Source organism: Bidens hawaiensis, unplaced genomic scaffold (genome assembly GCF_021521415.1).
Source record: "Bidens hawaiensis isolate Kalapana, Puna unplaced genomic scaffold, B.hawaiensis_p1.1 tig00026755_1, whole genome shotgun sequence".
NCBI lineage: Eukaryota > Viridiplantae > Streptophyta > Magnoliopsida > Asterales > Asteraceae > Bidens > Bidens hawaiensis.
The window spans coordinates 160,796-177,537 of NW_027494305.1; the positions used below are offsets into that span (position 1 = coordinate 160,796).

General features: G+C 33.4%; 2 protein-coding genes across 2 annotated transcripts; both read left to right on the top strand.

Annotated features, from left to right (window-relative positions):
- Window positions 1–10,621: 10,621 nt before the first annotated feature.
- Window positions 10,622–11,410, top strand: LOC143573943 (uncharacterized). Its single transcript, XM_077058702.1, has one exon. The coding sequence runs from the start codon at window positions 10,622–10,624 to the stop codon at window positions 11,408–11,410; it is 789 nt and encodes a 262-aa protein (XP_076914817.1).
- A 197-nt stretch (window positions 11,411–11,607) lies between these two features.
- LOC143573945 (uncharacterized) lies at window positions 11,608–11,982 on the top strand. The gene has a single exon (XM_077058703.1). The coding sequence runs from the start codon at window positions 11,608–11,610 to the stop codon at window positions 11,980–11,982; it is 375 nt and encodes a 124-aa protein (XP_076914818.1).
- Window positions 11,983–16,742: the final 4,760 nt, after the last annotated feature.

The window sequence follows — 16,742 nt, forward strand, 5'->3', positions numbered from 1 at the left end:
TGAATGGTCAAATACTTAAATCGGTCAGAAATTTATTTTAAGTTATAACTTATTCATTCGGTTTTTTTAACAAATAAGGAAAGTCAGAAATATAAATTGTAATAATGGGATAATTAGGTTATTATTTATTTCAACCCACAAATTAAGGAATGAGTTTATAAAAATGGAATAAATTAAAAACATAAAAAAATGTTGTTCATTCGGTTTTTAAAAAAAGAAGGAATGTCAAACTCTATAAATTGTATTAATGGGATTCTTCAATGTGTATAAATTTAAAAATGTAAACTAATATAAGATTAGAAATTATAATGAGATTTAAATTAGACGGAATATTTGTCACTTAATTGGAAGTTGACAAAAACAATATAATTATGATTATATTAATATAGGTAATTTAGTGTACATTATAATCTTACAAATAAGGAATATACATGAATATTAAAAAAATATACATTAATATTAAAAAAAATTAAAAAAATACATCTTATTAACTAATGTTCAATCCATGCAATTAGCTTGTATGAGTCGGAACAATAACCTGAAATGATAAAGTCAAATATTAATAGTCATATTATTGAAGATTTTAATTATAATTTTATAACTGGAAAATTTGAATGGTCTTACCGGAAAAACGAAATAGTGATAATGACGATGGTATTCTCGATTTTTATTTAGAAGGTAAAATGAAATATTCCGTACATCAATCGGGACAATAACCTGAAATAATAAAGTTTTGTTATAACATTGATATTATGGAAGATTTGAATTATAATTTATAACCGGAAGATTTAAATTGGCCTTACCAAAAAAAGAATAATGATAATGTCCATGGATGAAGCTGATTTTTATTTAGAACCTAGAAGAACAACATGTAAAAGAAAAAAACAGAAAAAATATAAAACTTCAAATAAATATAAAACAATCATTGTTATAGGTATAACATATGAACGGAAAAACTTACCGGAAAAACGTAAATACGTAGAAATATTAGCTTCATCGCCATTTTGATTTAGAACCTAAACTGATTTTAAAAAAAAATCAATTAACAATGATATTATAGATAAAAAGACTAGATCTACAATAATCGAAAGAAAATATGATGTTGCCGGAAAAAGATATAACCTAGCCGGAACATCATATAACATTGTTGGACATTAGAGTATATTATCTAACCTTACCGGAAAATGATTAATCTTGATCTACATTACCGGAATATAGAAGATGGTGGATGGTGGAGTTAGTAAGCAGAGAGAGAGAGAGAGAGAGAGAGAGAGATTAAAATGATTATGGGGAAAATCTTAAGGTTTAAATAAGTTTTTTTGGTGTTTGGTGAACATGACACGTGGCAGCATAATAAAGATGACACGTGGCAGCATAATAGAGAATCTGAAAATGAAAATTTGCTGATTGGATTGCCTATGTGCATAGCCTAGTAGAAGGCCATGTGAAACAATGGTTTTGCTTTAATAGTATTTAAAAATTTTCGGCTGGTCTCTACAAGGATGTTCATCTTTGTATTTTGAGTACATGCTTAAATATCCATAATTAATTAAACATGTGAGATTTTTTTTTTACACAACTATTAAGAATTCAGTTACAAATTATCTATAAGATTTTATAATTATGCATCGACATATATGCACACATACATTCATATATTTGATGTTAATTATAAATTTCAAATTTACCTTAAAATAAAATTTATATTTTGAGTAAATATATTATATCATACATATTTTATGATGTCTAACGTTGGGTAAGGCAAAAGTATATAACTCATTAAATCATTCACATGCCACAGATTACATGGTGAAACAAAAAACAAACCTAAAAAATATTAGTTAACACGTCAAAATACAACAATGCATACACTTACGGTTCCCTACAACCTTAGTATCTTATCCAGACTTGCTTGAATTATATATTCGTCGCATTCCCGCGTTAGTGTTTCCATCCAACGTACGGGTAAAGTACTAGTTACAACGCAGGAAACGTAGGTGTATCTTACTTTTGGACTTCAAAATCTTGTTAATTGGGTCAAAAGAATTAATATGAAAGCCACAAATTCAAAGTTTTTTAATACAATATTACAATGTAAATGGGCTGCCAATTTTGTTGGGCTAGAGTGCTAGACCTAAGCCCATCATAAATTAACAAAGGAAAGGAATTAAAAAGCACGTCACAAATGGGAATAAAAGAGGGTTACGCACTGCTGTTGTTCGCGAAGTAGCGAGGTCGCTGTCGCTGGAGGCAGAAGCCTTGGCTGCGAAGCGGAGAAGACGACACTAGAGTTTTTGGTGCAAGGAGACCACGATCATAACCAAGGAGAGTTCTCTCATTTCTTTGTGGTCTTTGTTTCGTTCAACAATTTAAGGATTTGTAGTTCATAATTTTTAGTGAAGAATTTGATAGTGACATAATATTTCCTTTGTCATTATGTTTGGCTAAATCTTTTTATAATAACAATTGATTGTAGGTTTTGGATATGCAAATCTATTTAATGTAAATAATGAATCACGCTAAAAACTTGAATGCGCGTTTGTTATCTGCTAGTGAATAATTTTAGTATATTCACATGTTTATAGTTGCGATTAAATTTTGTTTTTCAAGAAAGAAGTTAATTTTGTTGAATCTAATGTCATTTCTCTGTTATTTGTTGTTTACATAATTGGATACTAGTAGTTGAGATTTACGTATTTCATATTACATAACTTGATTTTTTTTAGATGAATCCATGGCATGTGTTCCTTGTCTAGTCACAGATTGAAAGGTCAACATGACCGGATTCCCTTAGCAAAGTTTTATTAAAATTAGTATGTCTATATAACTTTTAATCCAACCCTTGAAAAATATCATGTCTATGTAACCATTTCAACTTGGTACATATATAAGATTATACGTAGTGCTGCCAAATCTGAACCTGAAAATGATCACATCGTGTGTCCCTGTTTGCTTGTCTTTCATAATCAGTTGCAATTTAATTTTCAGTTTTATCAAAATCAATATTACATAACGCGTAATATTGATCACATACTTATTATGGATACAATACCCTACTTACCCTAGCTAGTTAAATTAATTGGTTTTCTGCCTAATCGAAACGACACAGTCGTCGTTTTGTCATTTGTATTTCTGTACTACTTCTTTTTGTGTCTATCACGCAGCATAAAGCAATGATTCATTCCATTCTCATATGTTAACCAGACAACACAAAGAAATGATAATGATATATTTCATCCCCTTGCCATTTCATTACCTCGTTATTCTATTCCTGTTTCATTCAATTACTGCTGGCTATTTTTAGCGTAGCTGGGGATTGATCAAGTTAATCGTATATGAATCGAAATAAGTAAGGGTGCGAGGTGCACACTTATTTGATCTTGTTATGATTTAATGGCCCTATTGGTACTTAGGGGCAAAGCCCTAAGTAATGGAGGTTCAAGGTGTCAACGCCCCATTAACGGGGGTCCGACGGGGTCCAAGGGGCGACAGCCCCTGACATATATTGCTTTATTAAAAATGCATTAGAAATCGAATTATTAGTAATTTCGTATATATTTTATATGTCAAAATTAGGAGCGTGTTTTATATAAACTTTTGAAATTCAAAACGACCTTATCCCTAATAACCATCGTTTGATCATACAATGAGACTCTCTGGTTTATAAAACTCTCTCAAATTCATACTTAATTTCTTGCTCAATCAATATGAGTTTTATTAGATCAAAGCATTTTGGGACCACAATAGTTTTGATCTAAAAGTGCAATTTCACGACTCTCAGATGTTCAAAAATTACCCTCAGTAATTTCCCAACAATTACTCCGTACTAAACAGAAGTCCGTGTGTGCGAAGTGGGATATATATATATATATAGGGGTGAGTTATTGTACAATAATGACTTATCGTACATTACGTACGCGACACTGCTGGTCATCGATTTCAATTTCACGCGGTGGAAATTTGGTAAATAACCCAAACAGTAGTTCGCGATCAAATTCATTGATTTAAAATTGATTCCGATCCAAATTCAAAACTCCTTAATCTATCTCATCCAATTTTTAAACTCTAATCACAACTTACAGTATGAAATCTCAAAAGTCAAAACCCAAAATTGAAAGGAACGTCACTGAATATTAAAAATCTTCAAATTGATCAAAAATTGATGATTTAATCAATCGAGTTGATGTGTAAGAGGCTTTAGAATCATCAATCGATTATGAAAATACAGATTAACACACTTAATTGAGCTCTGATTAGGGTTCATGTTTAAACGTTCTGCTCAAAGTTTAAACGTTCTGACCGAAATAAACACCAAAATGATGATTTAATAAATCGAATTCATGTGTAGAAGCATTAGATTCATCAATCAATTATGGAATTGCAGAAATAACTCACTCAATCGGGTTCAAAAATATTATGTTTAAACGTTCTGAAACAAAACTGAATACCTTTAAACGTTCTGACAAAAAAACAACATCTTTAAACGTTCTAATACATTTAACGAAGTTCTGGGTGTTAAAAAAACGAACATCTTTAAACATTCTAATACGTTCTAAGAAGTTCAGGTTGCTTAATAAAGTTTAGAAGTTCTGATAAAGTTTAGAAGTTCTAAGAAGTTCTGGGTGTTCAAACTGGTAAAGTTTAGAAGTTCTAAGAAGTTCTGGGTGTTCAAAACTGATAAAGTTTATAAGTTCTAAGAAGTTCTGGGTGTTCAAAACTTCTAAAACTAACAAAAAAAAATTAAACACCTGTAAACATGAAATTGAACAGTGAAATCACTTCATATAATCTCATAATCATCAAACAATCGTCAATCGACCATTAATTTGATCATTGATTCGATCATATGAACAAAATATGAAACGTCTGCAACTAGGTTTACTCAAAACTCAAAATTGATTAATTGAAACTTCAAATTAATGATTAATTTGACCAATTTCAAAGTTTAATTGATCAATTAGTTCAACAATTTCAATTTCAATTGGTCAATGTTATCAACTGACCTGTGAAAAAGGCGTGACGAGGAAGATGCTTTTCACGACGGTACCGTCGACGGTCGCGACGGTAGATGCAATCAGTGGACGGTGACGGTGAAGGCATACGGAATCGATGGAGCAGTGGAGCAGAGGATCAAAACGGTCGCATGTTTTTTGAAAATCGATGGTGAAGAAACTCGCGTATCTATTGTATGATAAGCGATTATTGTATTTGATCCTTATCTATATATATATATATATATGTGTGTGTATAATTCTGGTACATTTGCTTTCACACAGGTTGCCTGATTATTTGCACCAAGCGTGCACCTATATTTTAAACGATATCATCTGGCTTGTAACCAAATTGAATAACTTTTTCAAAATAAACTTTGCTTTCTCATTAAAATTAAAAAAAAACGATTACACTGAAGTGGCTGCCAAACGGACAACAAACTACGCTGCAACAATTACAATAAGTTTTTATTTGTGTTCCAACTATTTATGTAATAGACCAAGCTTGGTTTTGTGGGTCGGTCGATCTCGAACTCATTGGCTTTATTGCTCATGTTTTGATCGCGTATTTTCGCGTAGGCGTTAGTAAAGATCGCTTAGATATTAAGGTAAGAGTTTGTTGTGCAGTCTGTAGAGCCCAATGCTTGAAGTTGTTTTGATCGAGACATGTTTTCTGTTGAAGCAAAAGTTTAGTTTTGTTAGCTTAGATTTGTATTATTTTCATTTTAAGTTTTATTGTACTAAGATTAATCCAAAATAATAAATTCCATTACGTAAGGCTGGTATCAGTCGGCCGCAATTAGGACCCAATTTGGTGTGGTATGACATCAGTCACTTGCAATTGATTTTTAATTTTGTAACATCGAAATAACATTCTAACTCCAAGAAAACGGTGACATTATAGACTAAATCCAAGAAAACGTAAGTTTAGAGACTAAGTTGTAAGTTGACCCGAATCACATGGATCATTCGTGTAATTTACTTAAAAAACAAATAAATTATTTAAACGCATTTCTCCTAGAAAAGTAAAAGGTAAAAAAAACCTGATTATAACCATGTTGTATAGTTAATGGTTATCACAGACCTTTCGTTATCAACTAGCGAAATGAAATGATCTTACATACATCTATATTCTATAAAAAATAAAAGAACAAACCTGCCCCTATAAACATAACAAATCCAATTTACTAACTAAAATTATATATTTCAATGCTTATTGAGAATATCAATTAAACTCAATTGGTCGCATTTTAGAGAGAATAATATTATCATGAAAAAAACAAAAATAACCTTTAAAATATTCATGGTGCAAGGTCTACATCTACATTAATGTCATTATTATATATTTATATCGACATCTACCAAATTTTATATACCTTGTTATAATACTACAAATAATTACCACTAATATCCATCAATTCGGCAAAAGGCGTTACAATATACAAAAAGAACTTTGTTACGATGCTTGTTAATACATGATAAAGACCGTAGACGTTATCCATTAAACACTCATCGTCAATATCGATCCTTCTTTCTTCAAAACCACTCTTCCATTTGCACATAAACTAACTACTAATTATTGTGGTAATTATTCGGTTAAGTATTATTACAATAAGATTATGATGTTTTTCAAACTTACTTACGGACTAAATATGCACTTTCGATGACATTTAACCCGTTTCGTTTCAATCGATAATTTCAGTACCGGCCCTTATATACAACATAGTAAAGCCCTAGCTTAGGGCCACCATATATTTAAGGCCTCCATTTTGAAAAAGATATACACGTGTATATGTTGTTTAAAGATCTTTTGACCATATTGCTTTATAATTCAATCGTATTCCAGTTGTAAGATTATGTCTTTATTTTTGTTGTTCCAAGTCTTATGCCTCCTTAACCAACTGAGCTACACGGCGGGGACATGCCTTTATTTTTATGAAGCCAAGCCCCAGGTTCGAAACCATTTATATATTGCTTCAATAGTTTCATTGTTTGGGTGTTTTTAATGTGATTTTGTTGGATTCAACAAGTAGGTAGCACTAGAGCTAAAAACATTATGTCTTGCAGTAGCAAAGTTACTTGGTCGTTTGTGTGATAACAAAAAAAAATTCAAATCTGTTTGTGCAGATTTAATTTTGTTTTCCTAAAGCTGTTAAATGAATTTTCAAATCTTTAATTTGGTTCCATATTTTATCGTAAATTGTTGTTTTCTTCAACCCAACCCCAGCCAATTTTAGGTCAAACTCCTATGATCAACCTTTGCGATAATCATCTTTATTTACTTAGCTGAAACAAACAACCTATTTATAAATAAGTTAGGTACTATATAAGCTCGTTCTACAAGTGTTTTTGTAATAATTTTCATGTCAAATTAAAGTCAAAAGTACGAACATAAAATTGTAAGGAAAAGACCCCCCCCCCCCCCCCGTTTTTATTTGCTTTAGGTCTTTAAAATGCTTGGACCAGCCCTGGATGATTTAGTTTTGAAAATTATATAAGGGCTATTTGTTAGTATCAGGGCCGTCTCTGAGAATTTATATTCATCGGCCGAGTCAAAATAAAAAGGCTCGTAGACTCTAACAAGTAACGAAATATTATAAGCAAAAAAAAAATTAGGCCTTATGTAAATGGGTTTTTTGTTTGGTTTAGACAATTAAAATTTTAAATTGGCTTACTATGTTATGATTTAGATTGTGCAAAAACTGTGTATAGAAATAAACTTATAAATGTCTCAAGTGAGACTTGAACTTGCAACCTTTTGATTGAAAGTCATGTCTCTTTACCACTAAATCAACCTAGTTATTGTATAATTAGAGTAAAACATTAAATATACATATTTGTTTTTCATATATATATATATATATAGATAATTTTATGTCCATGGCTTTATAGCCTATTGGCATCTTGGTGGTGGGATAATGCTTGGGGACCATAAGGTCCTGGGTAGTGGGATAATGCTTGGGGACCATAAGGTCCTGGGTTTGAATCCCACAAGGGGGTTTTCCCAAGATTTATTGGGTTTCCTCCTGAATTGGTGGTTAGGCATTATTGCCTAGTGGAGATGGATATGATCGCGTGGTTCTGCTGGTGACACGATGATACTCCAGTGGTCCGTGAGTAATCCTAATTTGCCGTTCAAAAAAAAAAGAAAAAAAAGATAGATAACTTTATGCCCCCGAAAATTAAGTGTCCCGGCAGGTCGTCCACATCGCCCTATGTCCGAGCCGCCCCTGGTTAGTATACGACTTGGACAGTTGAAATTTGGAGACGGCTGTGGTCTTTCCATTTGCAACCTCTTTTGCCTAGACATACGTATGATGATTCCACCTATAGGTATTTGTTTTCTTATGTCACATTAGGAATTAATTATGCAGATTTGTTTTATTTTGTATGCTATTCTGCGGTACAACATCTTTCGCAGCTTTGGTCGTTGTTGGTTGCTTGACTTTTGGGCATATGTGATGTACTTGTGATGATTTACGCTTTCAATTTAATGTTGCATGGAATTTTTGGGTGACAATACAAAGCTTATTTTCATGGATGCGAAAGAGGTGTAGAAACAAATCTTGAAACATCTCTTGGTCTTCGGTTAATCGGGTCGGTTTACTAAGAGTTGGATTCGTTTTTAATTTGGTAATGTTGCAAGTTTTGAAGAACAGACTATAAAGTGATATATAAATGTGTCGATTTGATTGTCGGTTTATTTATTGGGTCTGGAACTGAAGATAGGATACACGGGTCTCCAGTCGCATAACACAAGAGCCTAGCAACAAGTTATAATAATTATAGCAGTGATAATAATAATAATAATAATAATAATAAGAAGATAGTAGTAATATAATAATTGCAATAACAATCAGTAGTTAGTGTAAATTTCAATAGAGTAAAATAGTAAGGAGGGTTAAAATGTACGGAGTAACTTTTTTAATAGGGCGTAGCTATAAGTAGTAATTACTGATTACAGATATATGGATTATATCATGTTAATTATTCAGCATGTGTAATATTAGGGTACCTAGTCTAGTTTCATATATAACAAAGTATAAATGTTTCACGATCTTGTCTAAGTCTGAAATCTTATGCTGAAGAATTAAACCGTCAAATCATTAAAGCCAAAGCATGGTTTAAACCGTTAATCCATCAATTCCACTAATCCAACCGTTTTCTTTCACTTTAGACGCTTCAATTAGTGATAACAGTTAACGAGCAATATTTCCAAATTATAATATGAGAAAGAGGGAGAATTTATTTGACTAGTAGAGGTAGAAATTTAGATGTATCGTTTATGCGTGAAGACCAGGGGCGGACCTACATAGTAGCCGTCGGGGTCCCGGGACACCAATGTTTTTTAAAATTTATTTAGAAGCGATATAGAAAATTTTTGAAGGACCCCATATAAATTAACACTTGGACCCCATATCAATATTACCATTCTAGTCTGGTGGAAACCCCCTTCCAATACCACACGAATGACCCGAGTTCGAGCCTTGCTCTTTCCAGTTTTTTTATGTATTTCGTTTTTTTAAAATTTACTTTATATTAGTTTTAGTTTTGACTTTTGGCCCATGGGTTTTAACATATCCCAACTCATCAGACGTACAGCTCCACCACACCCTCCACACACATCTCAACCCCACTGCTTATCCCTAACTCACGCCTCTCTCAGTTTTTCCGGCCAGCCTCCGCCCATCTCCGCCTATATCCGCCAGCCTCCGCCTCACTCCAGCCACCGTTCACCCCTCTTTGGTCTTGTAAGTCTTTGTTTCCTCTGATTTTGTCTCATACTAAAGGTAATTTTAGGGCTAATTAGTTGATTGATTTTATATATAATTATACATTTATACTCATGTTGGTTATTGTATGTTGTATATTGTTGTTATATTGTGACTTAGTTTTCTTAAAAACTTGAATTTTAGGGTTAATTATGCAAGAATCATTGAAAAGAAAGTTTGAGCCCTCGTCTTCTTCAAGTAATACATCTAAGAAAATTGATTTGGAAGACCTTCCATGGGATCCCTCCGAACGGAAACCGATTTCATCTTATCATGTTAACCAAAGAGATGAAATTAGACGTGCATATTTGAGTAAAGGTGCTTGTCAACCGCAAGGTCATGATTATCCAAAACGAGATATTGGTGGTAAACTAAGAAGTTTTAATCCTGAATGGTTCGCTAGCTTCAAATATTGGTTAGAGTATAGTGTAAAGGCGGATAAAGTTTTCTGCTTGGTTTGTTACTTGTTCAAGGAAAATGGTCAAAAAGATGCATTTGTGACCGATGGATTTTGTGGTTGGAACAAACGAGAGAGATTGGTTGGTCATGTGGGTAAGCCGAATAGTTACCACAACAGAGCACTTAAAAAATGTGAAGACTTGCTTCGACCAAAACAATCTATAGGTTTTGCCTTTCAAAAGAAAAGCAAAAAAAAATAGTGACGAGTATAGAATCCGATTAAGCACCTCGGTTATTCTTGCTAAAGCTTTTTTGAATGGTGCAATAGCTTTCTGTGGTCATGATGAGTCTGAAACTTCAATTTATAAAGGACATTTCTTGGAGTTTTTAAGATTATTGGGTGAATTAAACGAGTCCATTGGTAAAGTTATATTAGAAAATGCTCCGGGGAATAATCAAATGACGTCTCCCAAAATTCAGAAAGACATATGTAATTGTTTTGCACAAGAAGTTTTAAAAAGGATTTTTGAAGAACTAGGTGATGATGTGTTTTCTATATTAGTTGATGAATCTCGGGATATATCTAAAAAGGAACAAATGGCTGTCGTTTTGAGATATGTTGACAAATATGGAGTTGTTAAAGAACGATTCATTGGCCTTGTTCATGTCATGGAAACATCTGCGGCTTGTCTGAAATCGGCTATTGATGAATTATTTTCACAATATAATTTGAGTTTGGCAAGGGTTAGAGGTCAAGGGTATGATGGTGCTAGCAATATGGCTGGTGAGTTTAATGGTTTGAAAGCTTTAGTTTTGAAGGATAATTCTTCGGCGTATTATATACATTGTTTTGCTCACCAGCTTCAACTAGTTATTGTGGCCCTTGCGAACAAACATGATGACATTTTTTTCTTTTTTGATAAGGTATCAACTTTGACAAATGTGGTTTGTTCATCTTGCAAACGAATAGATATGATTCGAGAAAGTCAACGAGAGAAATTAAAAGAAGCGATAGGTCATGAAGAAGTTGAAACCGTGAGTGGTTTAAATCAAGAATTGTCTCTTGCAAGAGCTGGGGATACGCGTTGGAGCTCTCATCACAAGACACTTGTGCGTTTGGTTCAATTATATCCGTCTATTATTGAAGTGCTTGAGTATATTCGAAATTCCAGTTACACTAATGCTCACCAAAGACAAGCAAGTGGAATTTGGACATACATGAAGGCTTATGATTTTGCATATTATTAACATTTGATGAAGCACGTTTTGGGTATTACTAATTTGTTGTCTCAAGCTCTTCAACGAAAGGATCAAGATATAGTGAATGCAATTCAAATGGTCAACGCAACGAAGCAACAACTACAAACGTTTAGACTTGAAGGGTTTGCTCCACTTTTGAAAGATGTGGCATCTTTTGTGAAAAAAATGAGATTGAAATTATTAACATGGAAGATGAATACGTTGACCCAAAATATAAAAGAAAAAAGACTTGCATCACTAATCGTTATTATTATGAGGTTGAAAATTTCAACACGGTATTAGATATGCAAATACAAGAGCTTGGCAACCGTTTTAATGAGGTAACCACTGAATTACTTACGTGCATCGGTAGTTTGAGCCCGAACAATAATTTTCATGCATTTAATGCCCAAAAGATATTAAGGTTGGCCGAGTTGTATCCGCGTGATTTTAGTTATGAAGAAAGAGAGAATCTTATGATTGAGTTAGACAACTATATTATTAATTTGAAAGCAGATGAAATGTTTGCCGACATGAATGGTGTATCTAATCTTGCACAAAAAAATGGTGGAAACAAATAAACATTTGGGATATCCATTGGTCTATCGTTTATTAAAGTTAACGCTAGTTCTACCAGTTGCAACGGCAAGTGTTGAGAGGTGTTTTTCATCAATGAAACACGTGAAGACGGATTTACGTAATCGGATGGGTGATGATTATATGAACGATGCTTGCATTTGTTATATCGAAAGGGAGATTCTTGCCAACGTTACGGTTGAAGAGGTAATGGTTCGTTTTCAAAACATGAAAAGTCGTAGAGAACAACTTTAAGAATTTGTAATGTTTTTTTTATTGTTTTGAAAGATATCGTATTTTGTGTGTTTTATTATGATATTGTTTTTTTTATTATGTTTCTCGTCTCGACTCTTGAACCGACCCGAAAAGTTTGAAAACCGACAAAAATAGGACCCCATTGTCAAAAAATCCTGGGTCCGCCACTGGTGAAGACACTATACCAGCCATATCTCTAATAAAAGATGACAGTCCATGTGACAAAAGAATAGATAACCAACTTCTGATTACATAATTAAATTGTATTGATTTTGATATCTACATTAACCAAACCTTAGTCAAGAAACCTAACAATTCGGATATCTATTAACGTGTGTATCGGATGAAGGGTATTAATCGTGTTGAGTTGGTGGAGTAGCAGGTTGATATTATTATTCAACCTGAACATGATGTAAATTTTGTTGGTCAAAAACATCATGCTTAGCTCACACACTTAATTTGAGAACCCAAACACGCACACACCTTATAGTTTAACCTATTTATTTAAGTGTATCAAACGGTTCAGTGGATAGTAATCAAGTTGTAAATGTGTTAATCAGATTAGTGAGTTATAAAATCGTTTAACGGGTTAGCTGATCGTTCTGCTTAAATAAACAAGTTGACAAATTAATATGTTTAATTAAAGGCTTATGAATTTAAATGAAGGGGTGGTGTAGCACCCGTGATTTTTTTTTTTTAATTTCATAATACATGTTTTGTTTGTAAAATAATTTACAAAAAAGATACTAAAAATTTTATTAAAAATAAAAGGATCCAATTACAATAAAGAGGCAGGTAAGCGGGCAACAAGCTGCGCCGCCACCCCCCTTTTGAATGGTAAAACCGATCCTACTGAAAACAAAGTTATCGTTCTTCGGCGTCGATGAGTTACTGTGCACGACCCGCTGAACTCTTTTTAAAATAATTAAAATATGATTATACACAAGTATCTATAATCTATAATATATATAAACGTAAACAAAAAAATCCTACGTGTCGCGATGTGGTCGCTCCCCCTTTTTTGGAGTCACCAGATTTGCTTAATTTTTAAATTGAGGTTTCTCATGCATTTAATCCCGAATTCACAGGTATTGGTCTTATCAAATCCAGATATTTTATAAACGGGTTATAACATCTCATTAAATTAAAGACTAATATCACTAAATATTTGATATAAAAATCCTATAAAGTAGGGATATACTAAAAATTAATATATGAGTTATTTAAAAAAAGATATACATAATTTATAATTAAAAAACCAATTTTATAGTAAAAAAATAAACGGGTCTTCGGTCACATCAAACTCATATAGCTTTTAAACCGGGTTATAACATCTCATTTACTTGTGAAATAATTTATCATCAAACCATAAGTATATTATTAACTTTCATACAATAAAAAAAATTCAAAAAACAAATAAATATTAGAAACAAATAATATAAAACAACCCCCGTAATTTATCTATCTATCTATAATATATATAAACTGTCACACCCCGACCAAAGGCGGCGAAACTTTCCGGGATGCAACGGATTACCCATAAGCGCATAACACTATTTAAAGCGACAATATTTAACAACTCATTTAATTTCACAACATCAAACTGTCACATAACAATATTCATAGATAATCATAACAAAATATAGCAAATAAATATATTTTTCAATTTGCTAATATCCTAACGGTCTTCGTTACGTTTTCTCCAAACTTCATAATCAACCTAACGTCAAACCTGTAACATTGCAAAAAATAAAGTTTATCAACACAAAGGTTGGTAAGCAACTCATAGTTTTGAACATATATGTATATAATAAGAAAAACCACAACATGTATACGAAACAATAAATAATAGCAATAATTTGGTTAAAATGAGGTCACTAATAAGAATACATTAGCGGCACCGTCTATAAGAAAATACCAAATAGATTCGGATTTCCAATGAGATCTTTAATAAGAATATATCAACGACACCGTGCTATAAGAGAATACCAGACAGTTCACGGATTTATAAATCAACCCTCCAAAAGTGGTAAACACCGTGCTGAAGTTGAAAAAAGTTAATTAAAATGACTATTATAAAAATTTCCCTTTTATTATTTATGACATAGATAACTACATATATTTTTGTGCAACAAACATGCAATTGGTGCTTTGATGAATATATTTTAGGCTTGTCTCTACAAGGATGTGCCTTTGGTATTTTAAGTGCATGCTTAAATATCCATACTTAATTAAACATGTGAGATCTTGTGTTTTTTTACACAACTACTATGAATTCAGTTACAAGTTATCTATCAGATTTTATAATTATATATGCATCGACATATATGCGCACATACATTCATAGATGTTAATTATAAACCAGGTAAACAACCAGCCGCGTTGTGGCGATGCAGCAACGCGAATTCAGTTGGTATCAGTTAATTTCGTTACAAACCGACACTAATAAAGAAAATATATGTAAACGTCCAAAATAATATCGACACACGTACAACTTATGTTCAAAATGGCATGAACTTGGTTACGATACCGATACCGGCATTTATATAGCTTATGATACAAGTAACATATCTAAACTGATTTTACTCAATCGTTAAAGTTCGAGCATTGAATGGTGAATCGATGTGATTTCGGCAGGTGTCGATATGTTTGTTACGGTTCTGAAAATAAACCCAAATAATAAATTCATCAAGTTTAAATGTTTTTAAAAAATACAACAAAAATGTATATATAAGAAAGAAAACAAATACAAAATGAGGATCTATTCTTCTCCACCCAAAATCACAGAAATATCAAAAAGAAAGAAGGTAAAGAAAAAAAATCTCTGCTTTGCTTTCCTGACTGATGCAGGTCTCGAACCTGTGTGTGGAGCCATAGACCAAGCCCAAACATATAGCACAATACCCATCAGGCTACACCATCTTTATTGTTTTAACATCAAAATGATTAGATTAAATTCATAATGGAACTAATAATATTCAGAAAACACACTTTTGTGGCACCGACATTTCAACTTTTATCTATATAGATAATTTCAAATTTACTTTAAAATAAAATTTATATTATGAGAAAATATATTATATCATACATATTTTATGATGTCTAGCGTTGGGTAAGGCAAAAGTATATAACTCATTAAATCATTCACATGCCACGGATTACATGGTGAAACAAAAAACAAACCACGTCAAAATACAACAATGCATACACTTACCGTTCCCTACAACCTTAATATCTTATCCAGACTTGCTTGAATTATGTAGTAATCACATTCCCGCATTAATGTTTCCGTTCAATGTACGGGTAAAGGACTAGTTATAACGTAGTTATAATGTAGGAAACGTAAGTATATGTTACTTTTTATAGAGGTAGGGTACCAAAAAGACCCAAATACCCTTAAGTACCACCCGCGGGTCATAGAGGAATCCCTCATATAACACACGCGGGACATACGAATCACCCGCATAACACGGTAGAGGTGGAACGTCCTCGCACCGTACACGGAAGCATCCAGGCACCCTCAGAAGTCATCCGCGAGATAGGACATCTGTCCTCCAAAATGACTGGAAGGCAGTGCCAACTGGACAGCTGTCATGAACTAACTACCCTCTAGAAGAGTACCCACGATTGTTACTTGAAGAATACGTGACTCACCAGCCAATAAGCAAAGGACACCTGGCCAGGTTGTTATAACCGTGCACATGGCCAGGGTATGGTCCATCCTATCATAAGGCGACACGTGTCCAGGTTGTTATACCCATGCACATGGTACGTATAGCTCAACCTATCACAAAGGGACACGCGTCCAGGCAGTTATCAAGATCTTCTAGAAGAGGACAGCTGGCCCAATTACATTCCTACATCCTTCGGCTATAAATACCTTGTCAACCTGCATGAGGTATTCATTCACACTCACTCTGATTCACACTCACTCTGATTCACATTCACTCTGACTATACTTAGTCTATATACTTCAGTACTTTCTTCTTTACGAACGATACTGATTCTCACGCCGGAGGGCAGTTACAGGAAGACCCCCCTTTTGTCCTTCCTGTAACGAGACGCACGGTGTTTGTTTTGCAGGTTCTGCTCATTGGACTTTGTGAAGTTGTGCTCATACCGTGTTAGTAGTTATCGTATTTTACCCTGTGGACTCATTGGATCCAAGACCCATACTCGGGGATCGAATCCGTGTTTCTTCATTGGCGCCATCCGTGGGACAAATTGCCCCATGTACTCTGGGCCTTCCTCACCTAAAAGAATTCCAGTAATTCTGAGACCCCCTTTAGTCTAACCTACGGCACAGAGGCCATGATTCCGGCCGAGATTGGGATTCCTTCCGCAAGAGTTTTGCTGATCGATGACAATGATCACGAACTCCGGATGAATCTTGACCTCCTCGAAGAGAGGAGAGAACTAGCATTGATTCGTGAGCACAATTACAAACGCCAGTTACAAAAATATTATAACTCGCGGGGTCCATAAATGCGAGTTCGATGCGGGAGACTTT

Bases quoted from the DNA above. Each gene is read 5' to 3' on its own strand.
- LOC143573943 (XM_077058702.1), top strand. From the start codon at position 10,622: ATGACGTCTCCCAAAATTCAGAAAGACATATGTAATTGTTTTGCACAA.
- LOC143573945 (XM_077058703.1), top strand. From the start codon at position 11,608: ATGGAAGATGAATACGTTGACCCAAAATATAAAAGAAAAAAGACTTGC.